The sequence below is a fragment of the Melanotaenia boesemani genome, chromosome 1, assembly GCF_017639745.1.
Source record: "Melanotaenia boesemani isolate fMelBoe1 chromosome 1, fMelBoe1.pri, whole genome shotgun sequence".
Taxonomy (NCBI): domain Eukaryota; kingdom Metazoa; phylum Chordata; class Actinopteri; order Atheriniformes; family Melanotaeniidae; genus Melanotaenia; species Melanotaenia boesemani.
This window is the reverse complement of record NC_055682.1, coordinates 34,666,535-34,691,888: the sequence shown is the minus strand read 5'-3', so window position 1 is coordinate 34,691,888 and position 25,354 is coordinate 34,666,535. Positions and strand designations below refer to the sequence as shown.

The window sequence follows — 25,354 nt, the reverse complement described above, 5'->3', positions numbered from 1 at the left end:
TTGAAGCCAAACTCTGTGACACTGGAGCAAATGTGGACATAACTAGGTTTGTTCATTTCCTGGCTCAGAAGTGACATTCTGAAGAAACAGGTTTAAAAACTCTGCTGTAAGCTGCCAGTCGAAGGAAGCTGCCTGTATTGGACAGGGATCGTTTGATGCCTAATTGTACAGCATGCTGTGTAGCTCCTGATGTACTTTTTTGGCAGGTGGAGAAGGGAGAAACACTCAGGAGATCTCAGTAGTACGATTAGATTGACAGCATATCAACCTCAGCAATCTTTTTGTGTGAAAGTTATCCTAATGTTTATCTTGTGAATACAATTTTTCCTCAAAAATGATTACATTATTTTAGTCATAAAAAGTTTAAGTTAAATGGACAACTAGTTCTGAAGTTGCTATAGAAGAAAGAATTTATAGGACTTTAAATGTTAAAAAACGGAAGCTCAGTCCTGCCACTTGTAAATTAAAAATATCAACAAAGTATCCCATAATTATAATTTTTAAAGTCATGATATTAAGATTTAAGGTTAAAATTTAGATTTAAAATCATAATGGAGATGAAAACTTGATGAGATACTTTGTCAATATTTTTTAACTTACAATGGACTTCCGTGGGAAGCATCCCACAAGTAAACTGTCTTGGCATTGTATAGAATCATGTGTTTTCCAGCACCGTCTACTTTAATATATATATAAAAAAGAAAGTGGTCCATTAACCGCTAAGAATATTCCGATAATAACGGGATGAAGATGCCCTAAAAACCTGCCCCTCCAGGCATTCGCCTTGTGTTGCCTACAAGGTTTACATTCTTCCACACTGACAGTAAACTCTGCAAACTGCGACTCCCGTCGGTCCCTGCGTCATTGTATCAACATGGCGTCTGTCTGCCGGACAAAAGGCGAATCTGTCTGACGGCGGATTGAAGCCCAATTACAAGCAGGGGAGACATTTTAGGAAAACTGTCAGTGTCCGGTGTGTCCCTGCGCCCCGAGGCGGTAGATATATGAGAAAACAAACATCTGTGGAGGCTCTCGGACTGGAATAAGGTAAATCTTGTAGCTCTAACTATTGCCGTCTTTAAATGCTCCTGCTAGCCCCGATGCGCTTCCCTTTTTCCGCTGTGTGGTGGTAACTGTAAACTCCTTAAAAATCGCTAGTGTCGCGGCGGTTTTCTTGGCGGTTTAGTTTCACGCCGCCTTAACGGTCTCGACTTGACAACGAAGACTCCGTGTCCTTTTCGGCGTGTATGCAGCTAATTAGTTAACACTCAGTAAAACATAATGCCAACTTTTGCAGCTGGTCTATAATGCTATTCAATCCCACATAGTGTATTTTAATAGATTGACAACTGTACTGAACTGGTTGTACATTGTTCTGTATTGTAGTACCTAAAATTAACTACTTTATGATATATGCCAAATTTGATGTGTTGTTTCCATTAAACATAAAGCGTCCAAAGCAAAGCAGAAATAAAATTCCATTATCCCTCTTTTGCGTGCTAAGGCGTAAAAGTCGGTAAAATCAAGGAAGGCCACTTTATGAATCGGGCTTGCGTTGAGTAGCTGCATATTTCTAGTGTTGCGTTTAGGGTTCCGTGTCCAATTGAAAAAGTTGCCCACTGTGAACTGTTCCAGTGGCACAAGGCTGCAACCAGGACAGTTTATGCCACGTCTGGTTTGAAGTTCAGGCAGTGCAATGCTGTTTTTTCTCTAACATGTAAGACTTTTCTGAGATGGAGCTTTTGGGCAACCAAACACAACAAATATAGCCCGAAGGACATCTGATTGCTAAAGATGGTGTTAAAAACTTGGAAGACTTTTTTTGCGTGATTATTTAGGGATTTCTTTGTGGAGTCACTGGGGTCCTGGTGAAGTCAAAGCTCATTTTCCTTGAATGAAAGCACCAGTAGAGTGCCAGTACCTCCTGCAATGTCTGTTATCATTTTATTGGATTTTGCATTTTGGTGGTATACTTTGTTCACGTGTGTTTTCATGTCGTCCCGACGCTGCTTAGCAGACATCTTGCAATAAGTTATGCAGCTTCTGTGATCACTGTAAGATTTGCTCTGTTTTTCCTTGTTCACTTCCGAGCTTCTCAGACTCATTTTTCTGCTGCTTTGGTGGTGAAAAGTTGCTTGTAACATCTAATAAAAAATATACCGCCATGGTTGATGTTTTTGGCATTTTATTTTAATAAATAAACCAAACTAGATTAAATTTAGCCAACTTAAATATGTTTTCAGAAATACCTGATGCAAATGATGAGATGAGATGGGATGCAAAACAGATGCAAAATTAGCTGCTGTTAGTGGCCTCACAGTGAGAAAATCTGCCAAAGTTTAGCAATGAGGCTTTTAATGATTTGATCTTTCCTTACATCACAACACACACTCCTGGAATAACTTTAATTTATCATAATATCTCCTTATTTTCTGTTTGTGGTTTGGGGTTCATACTGTCTTATATTTGGCCCAACTGGTTGTTGTCAGAGGTTTCCCTGTGATGCTATAGTTAGTTTAAACAAGAACGATTAATAGCATTTAGAGACCAACGCATAACAATCACAGCATAGAGCGACTGCAAGGAAACTGGTGCCCCTTTTATTTTATTGAAATATTAACAAAATATACATTTCTGCGTAACAGATAACCAGATAAAACTTGGTTTATTTTATTAGAACACCAGAAATGTCTTATTTAGGCCAAACTGGTGTGATCTTTTTTTATCAAAGGTAGTGTGGCTTTTGAACAGTCACTCCTGGGGTGTTGTAAGTTTAGTAAAAACAACAAAAAACGGATTTGAGTCAATCCTCTTTCCAGATAATTAAAATAAATAAAAGCTAAAATTCAAACGACACAGTTTAAAAAAAAACAGTACAAAATACACAGCTACCTGCTTCATCTTTTGTTTTTCCAGTTCTATGAGAGGCTCATCTAAATGTGTTTAAAGAGCTCTTTAGTTTGGGTATTTTTCCCCAAAAAATCAGAAGCATATGAATTCCTGACTTTTTGGGTATTTTGTGTAGTCTCAATATTACAAACTGTAATATATGGTTATTTTGGCTTATTTACTAAATGTGTATGAGACTACAAAACGTAAATCGATGGGAATCCGTTAACGTTAACTACAATGGTGGAGTGAGTGTGAGGACTTTTTAAAACCTTGAATTCATGGTGTCATTGGGCATAAAAGGTGTCAAAGCTTTCTTCTGATACTGGAATGAGCTTTTAAATGATAACAGAAGTGGCTTGAGGAGCCTATAGGGTCACTTACTTCAAGAACAGTAACTAATGATAAATTAAAGACTGATCAGTTCAGGTGGATACAACCGTCCACACCACAGATACAACAGCAGTAATGGTAAATGATATTGTGCAATGGACAGCTTCACAAATCTGCTATTCTTCTTATTATTTTTTGTTTATTTATCATTAAAATTCTTCAATCAAAGCTGAATACCATTCTCATTAATGTCCCATTTGCTGTTTGACTATCTCCTTTATACAAGCTAATTTATGATGTAAGAAACACTTTTCCTGTAAACACTGCCAAGGTCTTTGGTGCTGATGACATCCCTGATAATCTGCCTTAACTGATGTCCTCTGATGATTACCATGGTAACATCAAACCAATGTGGTTGCATCTGAAAATAGGAACAAAATTAGCTTAAAGAAGATGGAACTCACAAAGAGAGTAGATTCTCCAAACTCAATGTCAAAAATAACATTTTCTGATGTAGACGCAGTTGTTTGCAGAGATTTCTGGGCGTCATCATTTTCTGGGGTTGAGAATTTTAGGTGATTTTCGACGTCGACTAGTCAGGCCCTTCTAAATTGATTAGTCATGATGTCATCATGACGTCACCAATAATGAAATAGAAAAAAATACTATCTGTAAATGGCATCCTGTTGTCTCTTATGTTCATTTTGTTATAAACCGCATTGTTCTGCAATAAAGTAAAAAAAACAAACAAAAAAAAAACCCTACCTCAAATGGAAATTGTAAAACATGTAAGATGTTATTTGCATGATGTGTGTGTTCCAAACATGAATGTTTTTTGCTTTGTTATATTTAACGTTCTGTGGGCTCTGTTATACAGCATGTAGATGGACAAGTGGGTCAGGGATTGAACCTGGGCTGGCTGCATTTATATGCCAGATGCTCTACCAGGTGAACTAAACACTGCACCCACAGGAGAGTTCTTCAACAACAAAACCAGTGACTTTCCTCGTCTTTCCCTCTGACCTTTTTGCACCTGAAGCAACATTTCTGTGAGGGTTTAGTAACTGTGTTGCTCTGGTCTGTTGTCTCCACTACTTTCCTGCTCCTGCCTCCAAACCGAGGTTGGGAAGTGGAGGAGAGGTGATTACTCCTGGGTGAAGCAGCAGCAGCTAGCTTCAGGGTTAGCTCCCTCCACTTTACCCAGCAGAGGTGAAGCAGACAAAGGGCTTTGCTGTAACAAGAACAGTTGTGTGGTGTTTATTGCTAAACCTTGTGGAAAAAACATTTGAAGCATAACAGGCAGTTTCTTACAGCTAACTTTCGCTGCTCAGACGTCCCCAGCTCTGACTCAGACCTGTCTGTGCGTCTCTCTTTACCCCTCTCTAGCTCCACCTTAAAGGGGCCATGCTGTTCCTAAGACATGACTCTCGTCCAAACAGTCAACTTTTTTAAAAAAGCAGTTGCCTTTGTGTGCTGAGGTGCACAACTAATTAATTAGTTGTGCACGTTCTTAACATTTACACATTACTGCTCAACAGCATGTCAGCTGTTCTAATGCTATCCGTAAAACAGGGTTTGCAACCTGTTGCTCCGGAGCTGCATGTGCCTTTTTAGACCTTCAACACAGCACTTAATACATGCCCAGAAATGCTAAAGATCTAACAATTTTTTAAATATAAAGTTATTTTTATTATTATTATTATTATAATATAATAATAAATGCACATTTTCTGGTAATTTTTCAGTTTTTTTTCCATGGAATAATTGCATTGAATTTCCAAAACATAATGACATTAAAAACAGCAGTAATTTATGTATATATATATATATATATATTTATGTATATATATATATATATATATATATATAATCTATTTTTCTTGTCATTAGGCTGGAAACTGTGTTTTTCTTTTAACATCATTTTCCACAGTCATCTACATCCCATAGAAGGAAATCTACATATAAGTTTTTAGGTTTTAAAATAAAGAAAAACATAAAAAAGAAGTAAAAATGTGGTTCCTAAAAAATGATTACAACTTTCCTTTAGTAGAAATTTATCAAAAATGGTAAGTTGTCTTTTTTTCTTAAGGTCTTGTAACATTTGCGTCTCTAAACAAGCTTTATTTAGCTAGGCTGAGGGGAAAATGGCTCTTTGGATTGTAAAGGTTGCAGACCCCTGCCCTAAGAAACAAGTATGACAGCACTGAAATGTATTTTTGTTCAAGTGACAGTTTATAAGTCAAACTTTATTTGACTCCACAAAAATCTGTTCTAGTCCTCAGGTGTTCGAGTAGTGATCACACTGTTTGCCAAACAACACAGAAAACATGTTCCCTCTACCAACAGCTTAAACAGTCTGGCTTCTTGTCGTTACAAACTTCTGAAGAGTGAAATCAAGAGAGTCAGTTAGATTGCTGCAGTTCCATTGAGTGGTATGTTTCAGGGCAGCACAATATGGTACAGTCAGCAATGGTCTGGCCTGGTCAGGCGAGCGTTTCCATAGAGAGTTGAATCCTAGATAGGTTGGTGGAGTTTAGCCCAAATGCCTAACATGTCATCTTGCTAGTTTGCCGACAACAAATGTGACACAACTTACAATAATGATCCGATAGCGAGGAATCTTTTTAGTTTCAGAGCCAATCAGGCCCTGCTGTTGCTTCCTGGCATCTTTTTCTTATCTTTCCAACACAGAGTTAATGATGAAGTGAAAACAACGGAAGACCTACGAGATGTTTATCTGTCATGATTACTTCAGTTGCGGAAGTTTTCTGCCCATCAGTGGACTGCATTGTGTGATGCCAGTAGCTTCACTCTAACTGTACTATTCTCCTATGGAAATACAACTGAAGGGGGCCCATAAATGGTACGGTTTGATTTGGTTGTATGGGACCCTTTTTACAATGGAAACATACAAAATACCATACCATACAGACTGGTGCTGTACTGCTCAGTGGAAACAGGGGCAATAGACAAAGTTTAAATCTGGGCCCAGAAACTTAATCACAGGGAACATTGGGATGTTAGATTTAGGGGTAAAATCCTTAATATATTTTGCTAATATAATTATCAAAAGCAAACTGTGGTTGATTGTGTAGCTCCACGTTTCGGACTAGTTGTGGAAACAATAAATGAATATTTCTGGTTGCCCAGTGAACATATGTATCAACCCAAAGCACTGTTAGCTGCTTTAGTTGCCTTGAAACTGCCCAAATCACAGTTCAGCATGATGTGAGAAGCTGGTTCAGACTCCTGGCTACAATAGGAGTTTGAGATTACTGAATAAATTAAGTTCCTTTTGCATAAATATACTAAAACATGCATATACCTCTTGTGTTTATTCAGTGTTTTGTGATGTTTAAGGTGATAATACATTGTTTTAACACTGCAGAGAAGCCAGGAAAACATGGAAAGCATGATGGATCCTTAATGTGTATCTGTTTCATATACTAGGTAAAGCACATCAAGAAAAAATACATGTATAATTGTTACCTGTATGTTACATTTTTTTTTCTCCAATTGATTTTATAAATTAATTTTTTTGTGAAAGCTGTAGGGAAGTCTCTGGTGTTGTGTAGCAGTTGGTTGTCTGGTGATAGTTTGGATTGAAGGGTCGTTGCTTCTATCTATTGTGGTTTTGTCTCCTCCTTTCTTTGCTCTCTTCCTCCTTTTTCTGTCCCCTCCGGTCTGGTCCAGCAAGATTACATAGATTCCATAATTCAAAGTAAATAAATAACAGTAAATGAATAAATAAATGAATCAGATTATTAAGAGGAGCCTTATACCCATAAATCTCCCCTATGTATGGATGTATGGATGTATGGATGTAATGATGAAGAAAGATTGCAACAAAGGTCAAACGGAATATAAAACATTTGATCAATAATGTACAGCAGCACATTTTTAAACTTAACGTTTTTGATCAGTCATCATGAAAAAAGTGCAGCAGGCAGCAGAGATTAGCATCATGCTGCTCTGTATTGATTATTTGTATCAGTCCAACTGATACACCATGAGTCATCCTCTGCAGCAGGAACAGAGAATAAAGCTTTGGCTGCCTGAGATGTAAATTTCTCAGGCATTTTTCCCCAAGATGCACACAAATGCAGTCTCCCTCTTATATATCTATAAGTGTTGATATGCTTGCTGACTTAGATTTTCTGCTGTTGTCTGTTTTTTCTTCCTGCACCAGCAAGAAAACAAAAACAAAAGCATCAAGACAGATGTGTTATCTCTAATTTCTGTTTACCTTCCCCTCTAGCCTCCATGTCCCTCCCCACCTTCTCTCTAAGACAAGCTTTGTGACTATTATTAGTTCAGTTTGTCACAGTTCACTGTATGTTTAGAAACACAAAGCATATGAAAACACATCTAATGATAAACGATCAGAGATGCCAGTAACGCGTTACAAAGTAACGCGTTACTGTAATCTGACTACATATTTTAACAAAATATAATCTAACGCGTTAGGATGTCCTACAATGTAATCAAATTACCGTTACTCTTCATATTCGTCCTGCGTTACTTCGGCACTCCCCACTCCTTTCACATATGATTTGAAATCAAGCGCCGTGGACGAAAGTGTATTTATCTAACTCAACACACCTTCTCATTAACGGTGGTACAGAAATTTTATGTACTCGTAAGCATGCAGCTACCTTTCTTCGCTGAAACTTGACCTTTTTTAAATCGACAAACACAAATCATTCACTGCACATGACTTTAGAAAAAAATATGATATAGAAACTTATTACCCTGGTGCATGATGGGAGGTCCGCCTCTCCACTTCCCTCATCAGAACCTATTCCAAACCGAATTGATTTTTTTTTTTTTAATAAGTCCGTTACTATTTCATTATTTTCTCATGTGTAAAAGTAAAACATAATGCAGATTTGTCTTATGCTTAACGAGAGATGTTGCTTTATTTTATTGTTATTCATTTGAATTAATGTATATGATGGTAGGGAAGAAGCACTGAATGATTTACAAAGTTAATAAGAGACTGACTATGTTCATAGAAGGTGAAAAACAATTAAAAGTTACAAGTTGCAAAACATTGTAAAGTCACCATTCGTAACTAATGCACTTTCAGTAAAGTATATGCGAAAAAAAATCGATTGTCATTTTTTTGTTTGGGGGGTTTTAACTAATAAAGTAACTAGTAATCTAACTTAGTTACTTCTAAACCTTAGTAATCAGTAAAGTAACTAGATTACTTTTTAAAGAAGTAATCAGTAATCAGTGGTCAGATTACTTTTTCAAGTAATCTGTGGCATCACTGTAAACGATAACATCTATTAAGCTAAAGCCACTTCTAGGTCAGGGTTTATTTTGTTTAGAATTATCAGACGCAGTTCTGAACAATAGCACATAATGATCTGGGTTCATTTGAATAACACAGCCTGATTACTGGGGTTGAAAGCATCGCTGTAATAACAGCCTAATTGAATCTGGAGGAATGCGCTTCAAATCTGGATAGCAGCTGCTGAACAATGTTCAGGCGGTTGTGTGTGTATGTGTGTGCAGTTTTTAAATCTGCACGCAGGAAGCTACCAGACCAGATGTGACTGGTGGCGTCTTTGTTCTGTTTTATTGGTGGTTGTTTTTCAGAGGTGTGATGCTTAGTTGCAAGTCGTCATTTATCAGTTAAACTTGTTTCAATTAATCAAAACCATTAGCTTCCCCCCCCTACTTATGACCTATTCAGTTTATACTATTTACAATGGGTATGACAGGTAAGATGACAAGCGCGTAGACATTTTTTAATTGTCTCCACCTTTTAATGTGAGGATGTGATGTTGAAAATAAAAGCCTGCATATAGCATTGATTCTGCTGGGCAGCACAGATTTGGTCTCAGGTGATTTTTATAGCAACTTTACCAGAATTCATAACATCTCCTGGCTTGTGTCATACATTTTCTGTAAAAAAAAAAAAAAATGCATGAGCAAACTGCTAAAATTGACAGAAGTTGCTTAGTGAGGATGTATGGATGTAGAAAAACTCACACAGGAAAGTCCATAAAGCCTGTACTGAAACCATGTCCCTCGTGTGATAAAGGACTTGGAATTCACTGTTAGAAAAGAAAGAGATGAAGAGAGCATAGATGCCTGAATACAAAGAGCACACAATAGCTGCATCTATTTGAGACTAAAATCAAGCTATATTATCAGTGTATGCTGCAGAAGTGAAAGCCTGAATGAAAGACCTACTAGTCAGGCTTTTTACTTCTACTACCATCATCCAGAGAAACAAAGCTGACAGCTGAAAACAAGATTTTTAAATGACAAAAACCTGCTCTGCAGAAAACTAGTTGTATTTCTGTTTCCGTCTATTTGCCCGTCTACATTAATAAAGAGAGATTAGAAATGTCCTGTCATTATTTTCCAATACTACTAGTTGTCAAAATTTGGTTTAGAAATAGTGTTATACTGAGCTTGTGAACTAGTGTAAGACAAGATAACATCTGCTGTGCAGCAAGTATAAGTTCTAACTATGGAAGAGATTTAAGTCATTACACAAAGAAACCTGAAAGCGGAACTCAAAATTCATTTTTGAGTTAAGATGCAAAAACTTTTTGTTTGTAAAAACAATCTGCTTTTTAACAACAGGATTCTTTACACAGTAGCAGTTAAATTTTTGTGTAAATCTCAGCTTGAATATTAATGTAATAAAATCAAATGTGGCTAAGAAGTATGAAATGTCAGGATTTATTAATTAAAAGGTAGTAACAAGTCTGCAGGGTTAATGTCAAATCTGTGTGAAGCTGCCTTCCTTCTAAACACAGAGGACAAATACCTGATTGTGAATTTCAGCCCTCAGGTTGTTCCCTGCTGGAACAGAAACAAAGCAGGATTAGAATCTCAGATCTTTTGTGAAAAAGGAAATATTGTTTCAAGAGAAAAATAAAGATAAAGACCTCAAAGTGTAAATATTCAGTTAATCTACATTCAACATTTTCTCTTAAAATTCCCATTATGGACACATAAGCACAAGGAGATAAAGTGACATATGATCAGTAAGACAGTGATAACGTGTTCTTGAATCTTCAAATCAAAAGATTTAATTTCCTGTGTGGGGCGTCGACAGACATCTTTTCAGATGAGTGCTGCCCATCTACAGTTGATCCCAATGCCAGTACCCCCTCCTGTGAGCTGTGGTTTGTCTGTGTATTCAGAGCCAGTGAGCAACAGTCTTTATTAAATAAATGAATAAATAAAAACTATTATGTGATAAATTAAATGTCACTGTTAATTACTGCGTTAAAGCGATAATAATGTGCCAACATGCCCAGCCCTATTTTTAATAAATTGTCTAGAACATGTTGGGACTGGAAGGATAAAAGCCACTAGATTGGTCACTTTTAAAAACAAGAAAGAGTAGCTAGAAGGGTCTGAATACTCACTAAATATAGCAACAGGAGTCACTGATTCAGCAACACTGCAAGTTACTGGCTTTTCTTGTACTTGCACAGGTGCACTTGTGGTCAAAAATCAGTCTGCTCTAATTTTACATGCACAAACCTGCACTTGGTATTTCGAGCCGTAGTTAAAGTCAACAAATATCAAATAAAACTACTTAATTCAATTATATCACCCGTGGAAAATACAACCAAAGAAAAGCTACTTAAACATGTATAGTACTAAGGGCGGTACATAGTCTGTTTACAGCAGCAGGAAGGTTCTGTGTGGAGTTTTCTCATTTTGATTTGATGGGGAAAGTGTTTATGTACAGGTGTGGTGCGTAACTGTGATAAAGTTTTCAACTACTTTGGTTATAAAGTTTATTCTTAAGAATGAATAGCAGTGAGGTACAGTATATCCTGCTTTATCGTCTGTAAAGAGAAATTTATTCTTTTCTCTTTCTCCTGTGTCAACATTTTATTTTGCATCTCAATACACAAAATCGGGCAGTGCGTTTAAAAAAAACTGTTTTTTCATTTAAAAGTCAGATTGAGCTCTGGGAGGAAACTATTTAGATTATTTAGTTTTGTGCCTTGATATGAATGGAAGTGATTGTGTTAAATCAGAAAGTGATATTTTCTCATATCAATTGCTTGCTGAATGGAATTAAATCAAAATGATATCTTGGCCATCACTAAATCACTGTCCACTGAATGGATTATATTATTTTGTGAAGTTTATAAGGGATTTTAATGTGACTGTAGTAATTTTTGTTTAGGGACAAACAGCATAAGGGTGGTATTAAAAATGAATGACTAAAGTTAAATAATTGAGAACTAAAATACCCTTTATTATTTATTATTTTTTGTTAATCTGCAATGATTATTTTAAAAATTCACATATAGAAATATTAAAGAATTGTAAAAATAATCCTATTTTACAAGAAAATAGATTTTTATAGTTTTTATAGTCTCCGTGTCAATCTTTTTTATAAACGGTTAAAAAGAAGTATAATGCCATAGATTGCATTTCTTTCCCCCACAATAAAATCCCTAATGTGAACTGGAAGTTCTTGATGAGCAAACATAGAAATAAATATAGAAAATATAGAAAAACCAGTTTTTTTTTTTAGCCTGGATACTGTATCAGTTACCTGTCTTCTGGACTTTCATTGGAGGAGTCATCAGGTAACAACCTATGAATTTTAGTCATTGTAGCACTTTGATTTAGGATTGCGTTTAGTATGATGATCAGTAAATAGTGTCTGATTCTGTCTTTTTAATCACAGCTTCTAAATGACAATCGTGGTTTAAAACACCTTCCACTAATCATAATATAAATGATACTCTGCAGGATGTTCCAGCACAGTGAGGAGCCTCGCTTCACCATTGAACAGATTGACCTCCTCCAGAGGCTTCGACGGACGGGGATCACCCAAGCTGAAGTCCTACATGCTCTGGACACCCTTGACCACTTGGACCGGCAACATGGACGCAAGTTGACCCATAAACCTTCCTACATGCCACCCTCGTCTTCCTTGTCTTCTTCCAACACAGTCTCTGCATCTTCATCTATGACTTCCACCTCTACTCAGACAAGTTTTCCCGATAACCGCCTCTCACTGTCACCTAGCAACAACTTTGACACCACCTCCCCACCTCTGCCAGTTCCAGCAGCCTCACCAGTCGCAATAACTGCAGTTGCACAGAATGGCTTAGTTGGCGTCACCAACGGGAAGCTTTCACCGCCCCGGTTTCCTCTCGGTGTGGTCGGCGGCAGTGTGACTACACCAGGCTACGGGTTTGAGGCCAGTGAAGAGGACATAGATGTTGATGATAAGGTGGAGGACTTGATGAGGTAAGACCAGCCCAGACTTAGCTGAGAGTAGGCTAAACCAGAATTTATAAGAGGAGGAAGAACCATAGTTGTGGTGTGTTTTTCTCAGGCTATGGTATCTGTTAACAGTATGGCTCCATGTGTAAGCACACACATTTACAGTTAACTTTGGGTTACAGGAAAAAATACAAAGTTTTTATGATATTTTTATTTAATTCTTTTTTACAATTGGGTTATTTCAGGGTGATATACTGCCTGCCCTCTTGCATTCATTATTCACCAAGATGTTATAGTGATGATGGGAGAGTCCGACCACTGCACGAAGCCTTCTCCATCACATCCCGAAGATTCTCAGTGGGGTTTAGTTCTGGTCTCTCTCTCACAATTTGAGCCTGATGAATCCCGGCTTTGTCCTCTTGGAACATGCCCATACCAAAGAAGAAAAAATTCCATTGACTTAATAACCTGCTCATTCAGTATATTTAGGTAGTCAGCTGACCCCCATGCTTTGGGCACAGAATGTTGCTGAACTAAGACCTGACCACCAGCAGCAAGCCCGGATCATAGACTCCCCCCACAGCTTTGTACAGTAGGCACTAGGCATGATGTCTGCATCACTTCATCTTCCTCTCTTCTTACCCTGATGCTCCCATCACTCTGGACCAGGGCAAATTTGGACTTAACAGGCCACAGGACCTTCCACTGCTCCAGAGTCCAGTCTTTATGCTGTCTGCGATGGGGTTCAGCTTTCCACAACTTTGTCCATGTGACATTGTGCTCCACAGTTTGCTCCCATCTTGTCCTTGTTCCATGCTGCCTCATTCCCACCATCTTTCTGGCCCACCTTCGGGATCCCTCCTTTCTGGACCAAGGTGTGGATTTAGGAGTTTTTCAGGAGGTAGTCTGTCAGTTGCCTGCTGAAGATATTCCCTTTAACACTCACCAGTGAGATGGTTTGGAACTGACTGATGTTCTGAGACTTTTCCTCCTTTGGGATCCACTCACCCTCTGCATGTCTCCGTTGTTCTGCTACCCTTCCTCCTCCAAGTTTAATTCGGAATGGTCATTTTCATTTGGAATTAGGTGTTTACAAGGTCATTTTAAAGAGTGTTTAAATTTATTCTGAATTAAAGGGGATTAAAACTCTCATGTAAGTGTTGTCATTGTAAACAATAGGTCCTTCAAGTAGCTGCTATAGGGGGGAGAGGCTGCCCCCTGTAGTGCCTGTTTAAAATGGGTAGAGGCAGCTGGGCCTTTCCGTGAAACAGCAGACCCATTTAAGCATCAATACCCATGCTAATTAATATCTAACTAGACACTAAATTTTAGTATCTGGTATGCAACGCTCTTAGTATTATAGTTAAGAGGTCAAAATGAAATCTGATGCAACATGCATTTACAGTATTGCCCAGAATCTCTAAAGTGCTGTGGTGAACAGCAGTACAACCTGATTCAAAGTCTCTGATACCCACAAAGTAAATTTGTAGTCCTAAATTCTACACGAGACAACCTGACAGTGGTTCACAGTTCAGAGGCTCCAATGTGGTTTTTAACTTGCTGGCTGCTGCAGCAGACACTCTGTCAACAAGCGAGCCTTTAACACAATCTGAATATGCTTTTAGGATTGCTTGATATACGTTACCCACTCAAATACTCAAGTGCACTCAAGTGCCTCTCATTTGCAGTCTGCAGCCAGACAGCAGCAATCAGAGCAGTATTGATTTTAAAAAGTGTGAAGATGAAATCAAATCAGGAGAGGAAAGATTATTGCAGTCTGATGCGGCCTCCGGATGCTCCGCACACTTAAAACCATTAATTGTACGTTTTGCATCTGGTATTTAAAGTGTAACTACACCCCCTACTTTTTTCATAACTCCACCCACTGCCAAATTTGAAAAACACCTGAACCTGGAAGGGTTGGGGTGGGAGATGTGGGGTGATCAGGGAGCGGAGAGTGGGCAGAAATGATTGACAGACAGCAGCTCAGCAGCCAGTAGATGCAAAGCAAGATTCACAAAGCACCTACACCACAGAGCGGTCTTTGAGGTGGAAGACTTTTCCCCTCCTGAATCTCCTCAGCTACACAAGAACAAGGTGGTCCTGAATGTATCAGTCTGAGCCGTTAGCGCTGTTACGCTGACCTGTCAGCAGCTCCAACAGCTCTGGAAAGCTGTGGAGACTCACGGCAGGTTGTGGCAGCTGCAGGAAGTGCTGCTGTAAGTGCCGCTGCTACGATTTGAACTGCTGTCTGTCACCAGGTGAGGGTCAGCAGGTAAAGAATAAAGTCCGGTGTTACTTTTACACCCCTCAAAAGCACAAATCCGTCCCATTGCAGGAATATTTAATCAGAAACTCTGTGAAAGAACAGAAGTCTGAAACCAGCAAATCTACTCCATAAAAGTTCAGGTCCATTCATATGTATTAGTGGGCATGGTTTTCTGTGCCTGCAAGGTGAAGACCCACCTATTTGCATCTAGAGGAAGGGGGCTGTGAATTCTTTAAATTTTTCTCATGACGTAGAGAACTACTAAGTACAGCTCAAGTATGGTTCTACATCACTAAAAACAAAACCTAGTTTTACCCTGTAAGGGGCATCATGAGCCTCTTTTTTATCCACAAAATCCCATTTTGTTACAGAAATAAAAAAAATGATAAATTTTATCAAGAGTATAGGGGCTTTTCATCACAATTAAGAAATGCTATGTTGTTCACAGCTCAAACACATTTTAGGGTGCACTACCCCTTTAAGAACAGCAACTGTGTTAACTGTAGAAAATCTGGTTGTCTGTTGTAGGAGAGACAGTGCAGTGATCAAAGAGGAGATCAAGTCTTTCCTGGCAAACAGACGGATCTCACAGGCTGTGGTTGCTCAGGTAACGGGTGAGTATCAGCCCACATAGATACTGCTATATGCAATCATCAAAGTCAAAGTCAGCTTTATTGTCAATTCTACAGAAAGTACAGGACAAACGGACAATTTAAATTATGGTTCTCTCAAACCTAAGTGCATGACATACAAAAATGTCAATATACAAAACAAGTACAATCAAACTAAGTAAATAAAACATGATAATAAATAGACGAGGCTAATTACAGTCAGTGCAACATATGTATATGGTTATAGTCCAAAAAAGAAGATTGAGTTAGCTTATGGTCTAGTTAAAATAACACAGTTGCCTCATTCTCCAGGGATCAGTCAGAGCCGCATCTCCCACTGGCTCTTGCAGCAGGGATCGGACCTCAGTGAGCAGAAGAAGCGAGGCTTCTTCCGGTGGTACCTGCTGGAGAAGACCAACCCTGGTAACACCAAGCCCCACCTTCAAACCTCCACTTCATAACATCTTAAAAAAAGTGTTCCAGTCAAGAGTGTGTTGCTCTGAAAACATAATTTACATGCTGATTAATGAAGAAACGATATCCATGGCCTCTGCTTGCTGCTTAATTGGCATCTTAAAGTCAAAAGGCTAAAGTGTTGATTGAACATTGAGTTTTAATTTGGTGGGTTCCAGTTTAAAACCAGTACTGTCTGGTTCAAGATTCCTTACTTTAAGGCAGATAACATGAATGTTGAATACTTTTTAGGTGGAGAGGCACTGAATTGAAATTCAACAATGTTTGTGACTCCAGGTGCCACTCTGGCCATGCGAGCTGCCCCACTGGCTCTGGAGGACATGATGGATTGGCACCACACCCCGCCTCCGTTCAACTCGGCTCCCGTGGGTTTCCGTCTGAGACGAGGGAGCAGATTCACCTGGAGGAAGGAGTGTCTGGCTGTCATGGAGAGGTGAGGAGGAGAGTTGTCAGAAGATGGAAGCAGAGGTAACGGCAAAAAACTGGGAAAGAACATTGAAAGTGACACATTTATCATGTGTGTACACAGTTACTTCAGTGATAACCAGTACCCTGATGAAGCCAAGAGAGAAGAGATTGCCACTGCCTGCAATGCTGTTATTCAAAAACCAGGTATGGAGTTATGCTCCCTAAACTTTTCATCTTGTTTACTGAACAGTGAGGGGAAATAATGGGTTATAAAGGGTCCAATGATTTCTGGAAACACAGACAGAATTGCAGAGTTGTGTGTTAAAATGGAATCGGGTAAAGATGTGCAAAATCATGGAATTTGCTCATATGAATCTCTTTCCCTTCTTAACTAAGTTTTTCACTGTGTCTACACCAACAGAAACACCTACGTTGTCCACGAAATGGAGAAATGTTACTCTGTCTCTAGAAAAAATGAGAAAAACTGAAAAAGCTCTGTTTTGGTGAAACCAAACGAGGAGGAGCGTAGTGAGAAAACGAGAGCAGCCTCCATCAGACACCCTGAGTGTTTGAGCTGCAGCTGCAAAATGTCCTGAAGATGATCAGTTGGGGAAAAAAAGTCCATGTAGACAAAACTATTTGCAGGAGCGACTGAGGCATATTTAAAATGAAAATTAGAAATGGCAGGCTTATGGTGCTAAGCTCGAGTGGTTGAGCAGCTGGCTCAGATTACAGCTGATGCTGGTACAAATCCCGGTCTGGAGCCCTATGCTGCAGGTCGCTGCTCCTGTCTTCAACCCTCATCCTGTCATAAAGGCCTCTTGAGCTAAAATAATAAAAAAGATTTTTTTTTCATTGAACTGTTGAAATTTTATGCATCCACCACAGGTGTCTCTTTCATTTGATGCTGGCTTTCTTGGTTTGTAGTTGTGATGTTGTAAATAATATGTCTATAAAAAGATTGAACAGAGTTCCCAACCCGGGGCTGTAAAAGTAAGAGGGAGTGTGTGAGGCCCTGATTCCACAGAGGCTGTAAAATTATTACATATTTACTAGTTTATTAAAAATCAGTAGGAACAGTAGGAAATGAAAAAATTCTTAAATGAGAGCATCTACAACTTTGTACAAAATGATAAATACTGGGTTTATTCCTCGAAATGGCACCTCACAGAAAGAAAACTAGCAGACACAGGGTTCTGAATCAAAACAGACAGTGCAGTCATGCTTAATGTGAATACAAATTTCAAAACATCAACTCAAACGGGTACTGCAACAATTTCCATGCAGGTAAATGGTTCGGAGCCACTGTGTCTTTATGCACAGATTTCTCTGGCTTATGAATGTGATTCAGGAGGAAATCAAGTGATGTTTTTCCAGTGATGATGCATCCTTATTAATGAAATCATGGATGTTGAACCTCTAAATTTTCACCATCAGTCTGATTCGGTGTCGAGGGAATATATTCAAGAGAATACACAAAGTTTTGAACTCTGAAAAGACACACTGATGCACTCACCAGTCGGTGTTGGAAGGAGGTGCCAGCAATTTGTTGGAGGTATTGTTTTTGTGTGTCTGCACATGTCTGTGTTCATGTTCATGTTTAGGCTTAACAACAAGAATAAGGACCTTCTTCTTTTTTAGATGCAACTGAGGAAGCTTTCTGGAAAAATGTGGGGATCACTATGTGGTGAATGTATTGAATAATTTGATTGATGCACAGCATTTGATAAGATGAGCACAGCATGTAAAATCAAAAACAACAATAAAAAACAAAAATGACCACATTGGTGGTGCTCAACTGTCAAACCTGCTAATCCACTGGTCAATAATAAACTTCAGTCCAGTGCAGTTAAACTTTCAGGTAAAAATAAGCATTTTTTCAATATATTGCCCCAGTTGCAATAATTTCCAATGAGCCGCTTTGGTTTGCATGTAAACATTCTTAATACAGAAATTTCCAAAAACTGCCAGCCCTTTAAGCTTTTGATGGACACTTCTCTTGAGACAACAGGGGATTCCACGTCATGGCCAGAGGCTGCGGTATCTAGTAACAGTCAGTGTTGCAGTAAAGTGCATGATCTCTTTTGTGCTGTGTATACAGAGCTTATACATCAAACACATGAAAAATCAGGATATGTTTGTATTATAAAGTCTAAAGAGGAAAGCCCTGAGTCAGATTCAGTAACCCTAGGAAGGATTTAAACACTGTTAAGGAGGAAGTCATGTGTTAGACCGTAGCCTTCGAGATGTTAAAATGTGTGATCAGAAGTGATGTCGGGGAGAGAATGAGGAAGCTGACAGCAGACAAACTGTCCATAGATATGACCTGTGTGTGTCCGTGTGCTACAGGAAAAAAACTGTCTGATTTGGAGAGAGTTACGTCCCTAAAGGTCTACAACTGGTTTGCTAACCGCCGCAAGGACATCAAGAGGCGCGCCAACATAGGTAATGTCTTCTGCTGTGTTTATGAGTGCATGAACAATTACAGATGTTACTGTAGTCGTAGATAAAACACACTGAGGACATTCTTTACTGTCACTCCATCCACACCTGTCTGCCTGCAGCAGGATGTTGTTAATGGAGCAGCTTTTAAACTCTAGAGCTGATATGCTATGATGAAGTTTGTGTGTTTGAAGAAGCAGCCATCTTGGAGAGCCATGGCATTGAGGTTCAGAGTCCAGGAGGTCAGTCCAACAGTGATGAGGTGGATGGAAACGACTTCCCTGATCAGGTGAACAAAATCTACTCCGCAAACATGCTCGAACACCACTTTTTATGCACAATCCACAACAGAATATGACTGTAAAAAAATGTTTTACTTGTTTAACTTTGTAAATGAACCCGAAACAGGGCTGTGAGGTGTCCTTATATGATAAGAGAGCTTCAGCCAGGCAGTTTGCATTTGGTCGAGCTGACCTGTCCTCTCCAACCCAGGTACATTCAGCCTACCTCTACACCACAAATACATCTTTAAAAAATCCAGATGTGGTCAGAAATCCTTCATTTTCTTTTAACTTTTCCTGTTTCAGGTCCCCACACTGCTCCCCAGCTGGTTTTCTGCCCTGGCCAGAGGAGGTGTGTCCGGACAGAGGAGCACCTCTCTGATTGGCCGCTCCCTTGTGTCAGGGGCTGGTTCTCAATCAGAAGGCTCCAGACTGACGGGCGTATCCTGGTCCCCTCCTTCCCCGTCCCTCCAGGATGAGCCCAGCATCCACGCAGTGCTGTCCGAACCCCAGGACCCTGTCGTTTTGGAGAAGACAGCAAGTCACAACAGTCTGGCTTCAGCCAATCAGGCGGACGAGGCAGGATGCTGCATGGGGAACGAGATCAAGACGGAGACTCTGGAAGACGACTGAAGGTGGCGGTTGATTTCTGAGCTGTCAGAACAGGTCTCATTATATGCAAGCAGATTTTATAGGAATGTAAAATGTGGGGGGAAAAGACCAAAAGTCATGTAAACACCAACCCTGAGATACCTCCCAACCCTACCTCCAACCACCAACCTACTCTGCTACGCTCATATAGCTATAATCAATGTATTATAATAATAATAACAACAAACTATATTAGTGCTCCCCAGCCATTTATGGAAGATTTAAAACAAATCCAACAAAACACACTAATTTGACATTCAGCTCTGAAACACTCTGGGAAACGCGCTGTAATTGTCTTTGTTTTTTCCACTTCAGTTCTTTGTTGATTTGTTTTAAATGCTGACCCTCTGAATCGTCCACTCTTGCTTGTCAAACAGGGCTAGATGCTTTGTGCAGATTTCCTCAGAAAATTGTTTTTCATAGCAGGACAGCACTGTACTTTAGAATCGGAAAGTTTCAAGTTCTTGCACTGTGATCGCAACACAACTGAACAGCCTCCGTGCGTGTGAGTTTTAAAATTAGGTTAACTTTAATCATTTCTTTTCAGATATCACATTTTATCACAGCTGATTATGTGTAGACAGTAAGTTTGATGTCCTGACATTTCAGAATGACCTTTTCCTGACTAAAGAAATGAGCTCATGTATGACAGCAAACATAAAAGCCCAAAATTATTAGACATAGATTTATAAATATTCTAAATAATTACTTTTGTTTATTTGCTGTTGAAGTTTGAACATGGCAGAATTTCTTGCACTGATATATTTTACATTTTCTTTAAATTCTTATGGCAAATAGGAAAGTTTAGTAATTTAAAAAAAAAAATCTGCATTTCTATTTTTACTCATCCAGAATTTCAAAATTAATTTATTTATGAATAAAAAAAAGTTTAGAGAAGTAAAATCAGTCAATTATTTCTCCCTTTTAAGTTGGTGAGATATTCCACATCGATATAAAGGCTGTTATTCACATTTACAGTGAGTAAAACTTGAGAGGATTGTGCTTCTGGGGAATGACAAACACAAACATGCAAGAAGCGCCTCTCAAAATGTGCCAGAATCCCCAGAAATATTCTCCTTTTGGTGTTTGAGTTGCTTGGTGGATAAGATGGTTGGATTCTTCCGCATTAATAAGGAAAATGTACACCTATTGGTCATTTTTTACACTTAATTACACGTCAATGATAAAAAGTTGATTTGCCTTTTTTTTTAATGGGGGGGCACGTTTAGCTGTGTTTATTTCACATAAGCATGATCTTTGCAAGTTGCACTTGGTTGTAAGGGCAACTAATCAATCCATCCTACATAAAATACAAATACCAACTAGTATTATTAAAAGAGAGAAACTTGGCTGAATTTTTTTTTCTTTTGGGAGGAGTTTACTTTAAAATTGTATCACCCATTCAAAACTCCAGATCAGATATTAAAATCCACCTCTTGGTGTTGTCTATTTAAGGTGTATTAATGCTCTGAATTCAGTAGCATTTAAAAGGTGAGTTTCAGTATTAGGTCCTCAGATTTTAGTTGGGTGGTAACCATCACAGCCTTGCTATGTGAAACGCAGCCAAAACTTCAGGCAGAACTGTATATAAACCAAACACTCGGATGTCACTGTGACCGGGTGTTATTCATTAATTTGTGGCCAGGAATGATTGATCACTGTGAGATAATCTGTCATCAATACTGATCAGTCAGTTGGGAGGGACTCATTTTTAAGATACTACAGATAAAAGTGTAATGAATACATACATATACTACATACATACAGTATACTGTATGTTTCCTAATCCATTTCTATTTACATATATATTCATATAAGCATCTAATGAGAGAAACTACCAGTACGAGTCTGACTTGTTGATGAAAGGTGAGTGAAACAATAGCCAAAATATTAAGTTTTATCTATGTATTTTCTGAGTGTATGAGAATCATGGCTGTTATTAGTAAGAGAGATATGCTAACTAACGGCACATCAGATGTGTCAAATTATTGCAATGTGTGTTTGTTTTTTGTTTTTTTGGTATATCTGTGCTTGTTTTCCATATGCCATGTGTTATGAACACATATTGTCACCCCTAAGTTTTATTTTTTTACTTTAAATGACACTTTATGGATTATTATGGTGCTTATAATCCCTGCTGTTCAAATGTTTAATGGATCACTAAAAGTGTCTGGAAGACCAGAGCAGCAGCAGGAAGAGGAGGAAAAATGTTTTTTTTTTTTTTATCAGTTGTTGGTGAATTCTCTTGAACCAACCACTTCAGGTATGAAAATATTTAGATTAAACTGTGATTAAACTTTACAGCCACTGTAGGAGTCCAGCATCCAGTAAGTTATTAAGTCAGGATTTGCCTTTTTTACCTTTTGAAATAGTGGCGCTCTTGTTTTACTAGACTTTTATTTTATGCAGCAGTTTATTTTATGGCCACATGGGGGCAGTGTTGGAGGCTGAAAATCATCCAATGCTTACATGTTAGCAAAGGGTTTAATTACTCATCCAGCAGAAACAAACACAGTATTAACATTAGTTTGGAGTCATGAGTAAACACTGAAAATATTGTTAATATTGGACTTCAGGGCATTAGGTATAAATCTAGTAAAAAAATTTTGGAAGATATCATTTATATTTATAATTTATAAAATTACTTTTTTTTAAATGAAGTGCTGCATATGTGTCGTTTGCTAACAGGTATAAAGCGTAGAAAAAGATCCTCAAAATTGAATGAAATCCTGAATATTAGAGTGCACTTTCTTTAAAGCTGCACTACTGAACCTTGGCAGACCATCTCACTGAGGCGCCTCCTAACATCGGCTATTTCAGCATCCATCTTTCATCCTGTCTCTTGTCTGAGATCTCTCCAACCAGTATAAAGTCAGACTGATGTTGACTCTTTTGCTGCGTCACCTTCTTACTTTTCCTCGCTTTCTCAGAAAATTCTCTCGGTTCTCTTTACTGAATTAACCACCACATGCCTTCTGAATGGCCAGTGTGTTGATATCCAGTTGCTAGCAAGTGACTTAGCACTGTAAAGCAGCTGTGATGGTCCAGGCTGGAAAATAAAGTGACACTAGGGCAACAATGATTCCATGAGCGTTTATAATTTATGTCAGTGTGCCATCAAAACGAATCAGAAGCGTTTTAAGGAAACTTATGTGGTGTTGCTTCAAGAACAGCACAAAATAGTGCTTACTTCTCAACATTCATTTAGCTATTACATTTGGCTAAGCTTTTTTAGAAATATTACTGGACAAAAGTCAGCAGAAGGTTGAGTTCAGTGTTAGCATTTGGAGGCTGATTAAGCTTTTGGGGCTAATTCTGTTAGCATGCTTTAGCAGAACGAAATTAATATTTGTTAATTGCAAAATGGTTCAATACTAAAGACGTGAAAGAAAGAGGCTTCAGATGGCAGTACTTCAGATAGCAAAACTCAGACATCATTACTCCTCAGCTGCTAAATGTTCTGCTGTGTTCAACACTATAAACTTGTTAGCCAGCTGTTTGCAGTGGCCTGCTGTGGTACTGCCGACCAGAAACTAAAACAATGAGCTGAAAGAGACTAAAAAGGTGAGAGGGCTGAGGAGTCCATGAACAGTCTGTGGGGTTTAACTGATTTTTCCAAAGATGAGTGCAGCTCATACAACAATGCTAAAAAATTAGCTTCCAATTTAGCTAAATAGGCAATGCAATTTATTTGTATAGCACATTTCATGTACAAGACAATCCAAAGTGCTTTACATAAAGCATTAAAAAGTGGTAGTAGTAGAGATACATTACTGTGTCCCCGTTTTGTGACATACAACCCTGAAAACTTCTCACCGGTTGTTAAGTAAATCATATCAGTCCATTAAGGCTTAGGTTCATATGTGTGTGTATATGATGAGGACACAAGATGAGGACTTCTCCAGTGGCTGTATTGGTGCATCACTGCTAGTGAAAGAAAACTTTTTTCTGTTACAGCCAACACTGCTGGCTTCATTCAACTTCGTTCATCACTGTTTTTCATCATGTGCTTTTCAAGCTAAGCTATTAGTTCAGAGTTCAAACTTTACACAGATACCTCACTATCCCCTCCCATCAGCTTTAAGCTACACCCCACCTCTTCCTCCATGGCTGCTTCAATGTGAATCAGTTTTTAAGCTGTCGGGGGAAAAACAAAGAAAACAGAACCGACTGACCAACAGCAAACTGTGATGAAGCTGTGTTATAGAAAAAGAAAAAAGGGAAACTCCTTCTCAAACTACAGCCAATGATGATCGCGTTTAAACGTAAAGGGAAGTTCCACTCTAAAACCAGAATCCTTGAATTTATAAGTTCCTGCATCCACCATGAAATACCAAAATAGTTCCTCCTTCCCTCTGGTGGAGTATTAACATGAGTCTCAAGTGTTTTAGATTAAACGTTGGCGAGAAGTGAAGTTTAAAGATGAATTGTGTGTAATTGTGTGACAGCAGAGCTGTCTCATGTGTCTTTTTGCTTTAAGCTTTTAAGGCATCAATCAGTTATGTAGCTTTTTGTCATCTGAATTACTTACACCAAAATATAAATATATATATTTTCTTTTTTAATGTAAGTCTGCTAAGCAGAAGCCTTTCTGAAATGAATCTATAGATTCATTTACGACCATATGCTGTTTTGAGATTATTTCAGGATTTAAATGATTTCGTGCTGCCTTCATGGTCTTCATGTTTTTTTTTTTTTTGTGGGTTGCCATGTTGAGAACTAAAAGAACATGGATTCATATATTGAAAACATGTGATAATCAACAGAGCTACATGGAAAAGAGCTGAGGCTGCCACCTTAGTGTTATTGAGTTATTAATAAACTGTGTTTAACATCAGACTAAACGAGAAGATCCGGTTTCACACCTGCAGCTTCTGTTGTTTTCCTTGGTTCTGGTCCTGTTGATTTTAAGTTCTCTGTGTTTTGATTTTGTATTTTACATTAGATTGTGTTTTAAACAGCCTATTAAGTCAGAGTTCCCATGAAATGAAAGTGTAGCGCAGTAACTTTGCTCTTCCAGTTTTAACAGGATTGTCAGGGTACTTGTGTCATGTCTTTTCATTAGTCTGTTTTTAAAAAAGGACAAGTTTCTGTTGTTGGCACAGACTTCGGCATCAGTCACACTTTTCTTTGCTTGAATGCAACCGGCTCCTCTTCCAGCAGCAGATTTGGAAGACGGGAGGATGCTTCCTCTGACTCGAGGCTATTTTGACAGGATTGTTGATCTGAGACGAGCTCTCTGAAGATCTGGTGTCCTATCGGTTTCAGACGGTTTGTCTCAGAATTAGATGTCGTCCTCAGTCATCAGTTTGTAAGATGCAGTCTGACAGTTGGAGAGTAGGAACACTGGTTATCATGCAGTCCATACATTTCCAGCCTTAATGTTCTCATCCAATCAGCCGGGGCCTGGAAATACTACGGTAAAATGAACATATCTTTCAGCAGTTTTATAATGGTGGTTGCCATTTCATTCTGGCAATAAGCTTCAATAAATCTCTGTAAAATGAAAAATATCAAACCTCAGCTGGATGTATGTTGTATAAGTTTGAATTGAACTTTTTCTTTTTTTTTTTTTTTTTTTCTATTTCCAGATTTAGTGCCTTTTTTGACAGTAGACTGTTGTGTAATTGCTATGTAGAAAATCTACATATGCCTTTTGTTACTTTTTCATCTGTTGGATAAACCTTAATTTGTTATTTTTAAGGTGTTTTTATTGATATTCTATTTACAGGGGAATAAAACCTGATCAGACTCCATACTGAGTG

General features: G+C 38.4%; 1 protein-coding gene across 6 annotated transcripts; it reads left to right on the top strand.

The window, feature by feature from the left end:
- The first annotated feature begins 869 nt into the window (after window positions 1-869).
- Window positions 870-25,345, top strand: LOC121639982 (homeobox-containing protein 1-like). Of its 6 annotated transcripts, none has more exons than XM_041985622.1 (11): window positions 870-1,047; window positions 11,974-12,477; window positions 15,251-15,336; window positions 15,646-15,756; window positions 16,084-16,240; window positions 16,337-16,419; window positions 18,167-18,262; window positions 18,565-18,660; window positions 18,858-18,946; window positions 19,066-19,149; window positions 19,245-25,345. In XM_041985622.1, the coding sequence occupies exons 2-11, from the start codon at window positions 11,975-11,977 to the stop codon at window positions 19,569-19,571; spliced, it is 1,632 nt and encodes a 543-aa protein (XP_041841556.1). In that variant the 5' UTR covers window positions 870-1,047; window position 11,974; the 3' UTR covers window positions 19,572-25,345. The 6 variants fall into 6 exon arrangements, with proteins under 6 accessions (XP_041841556.1, XP_041841548.1, XP_041841539.1 ...); XM_041985614.1 differs by having other exon boundaries at window positions 18,855-18,946; XM_041985605.1 differs by having other exon boundaries at window positions 18,852-18,946.
- Window positions 25,346-25,354: the final 9 nt, after the last annotated feature.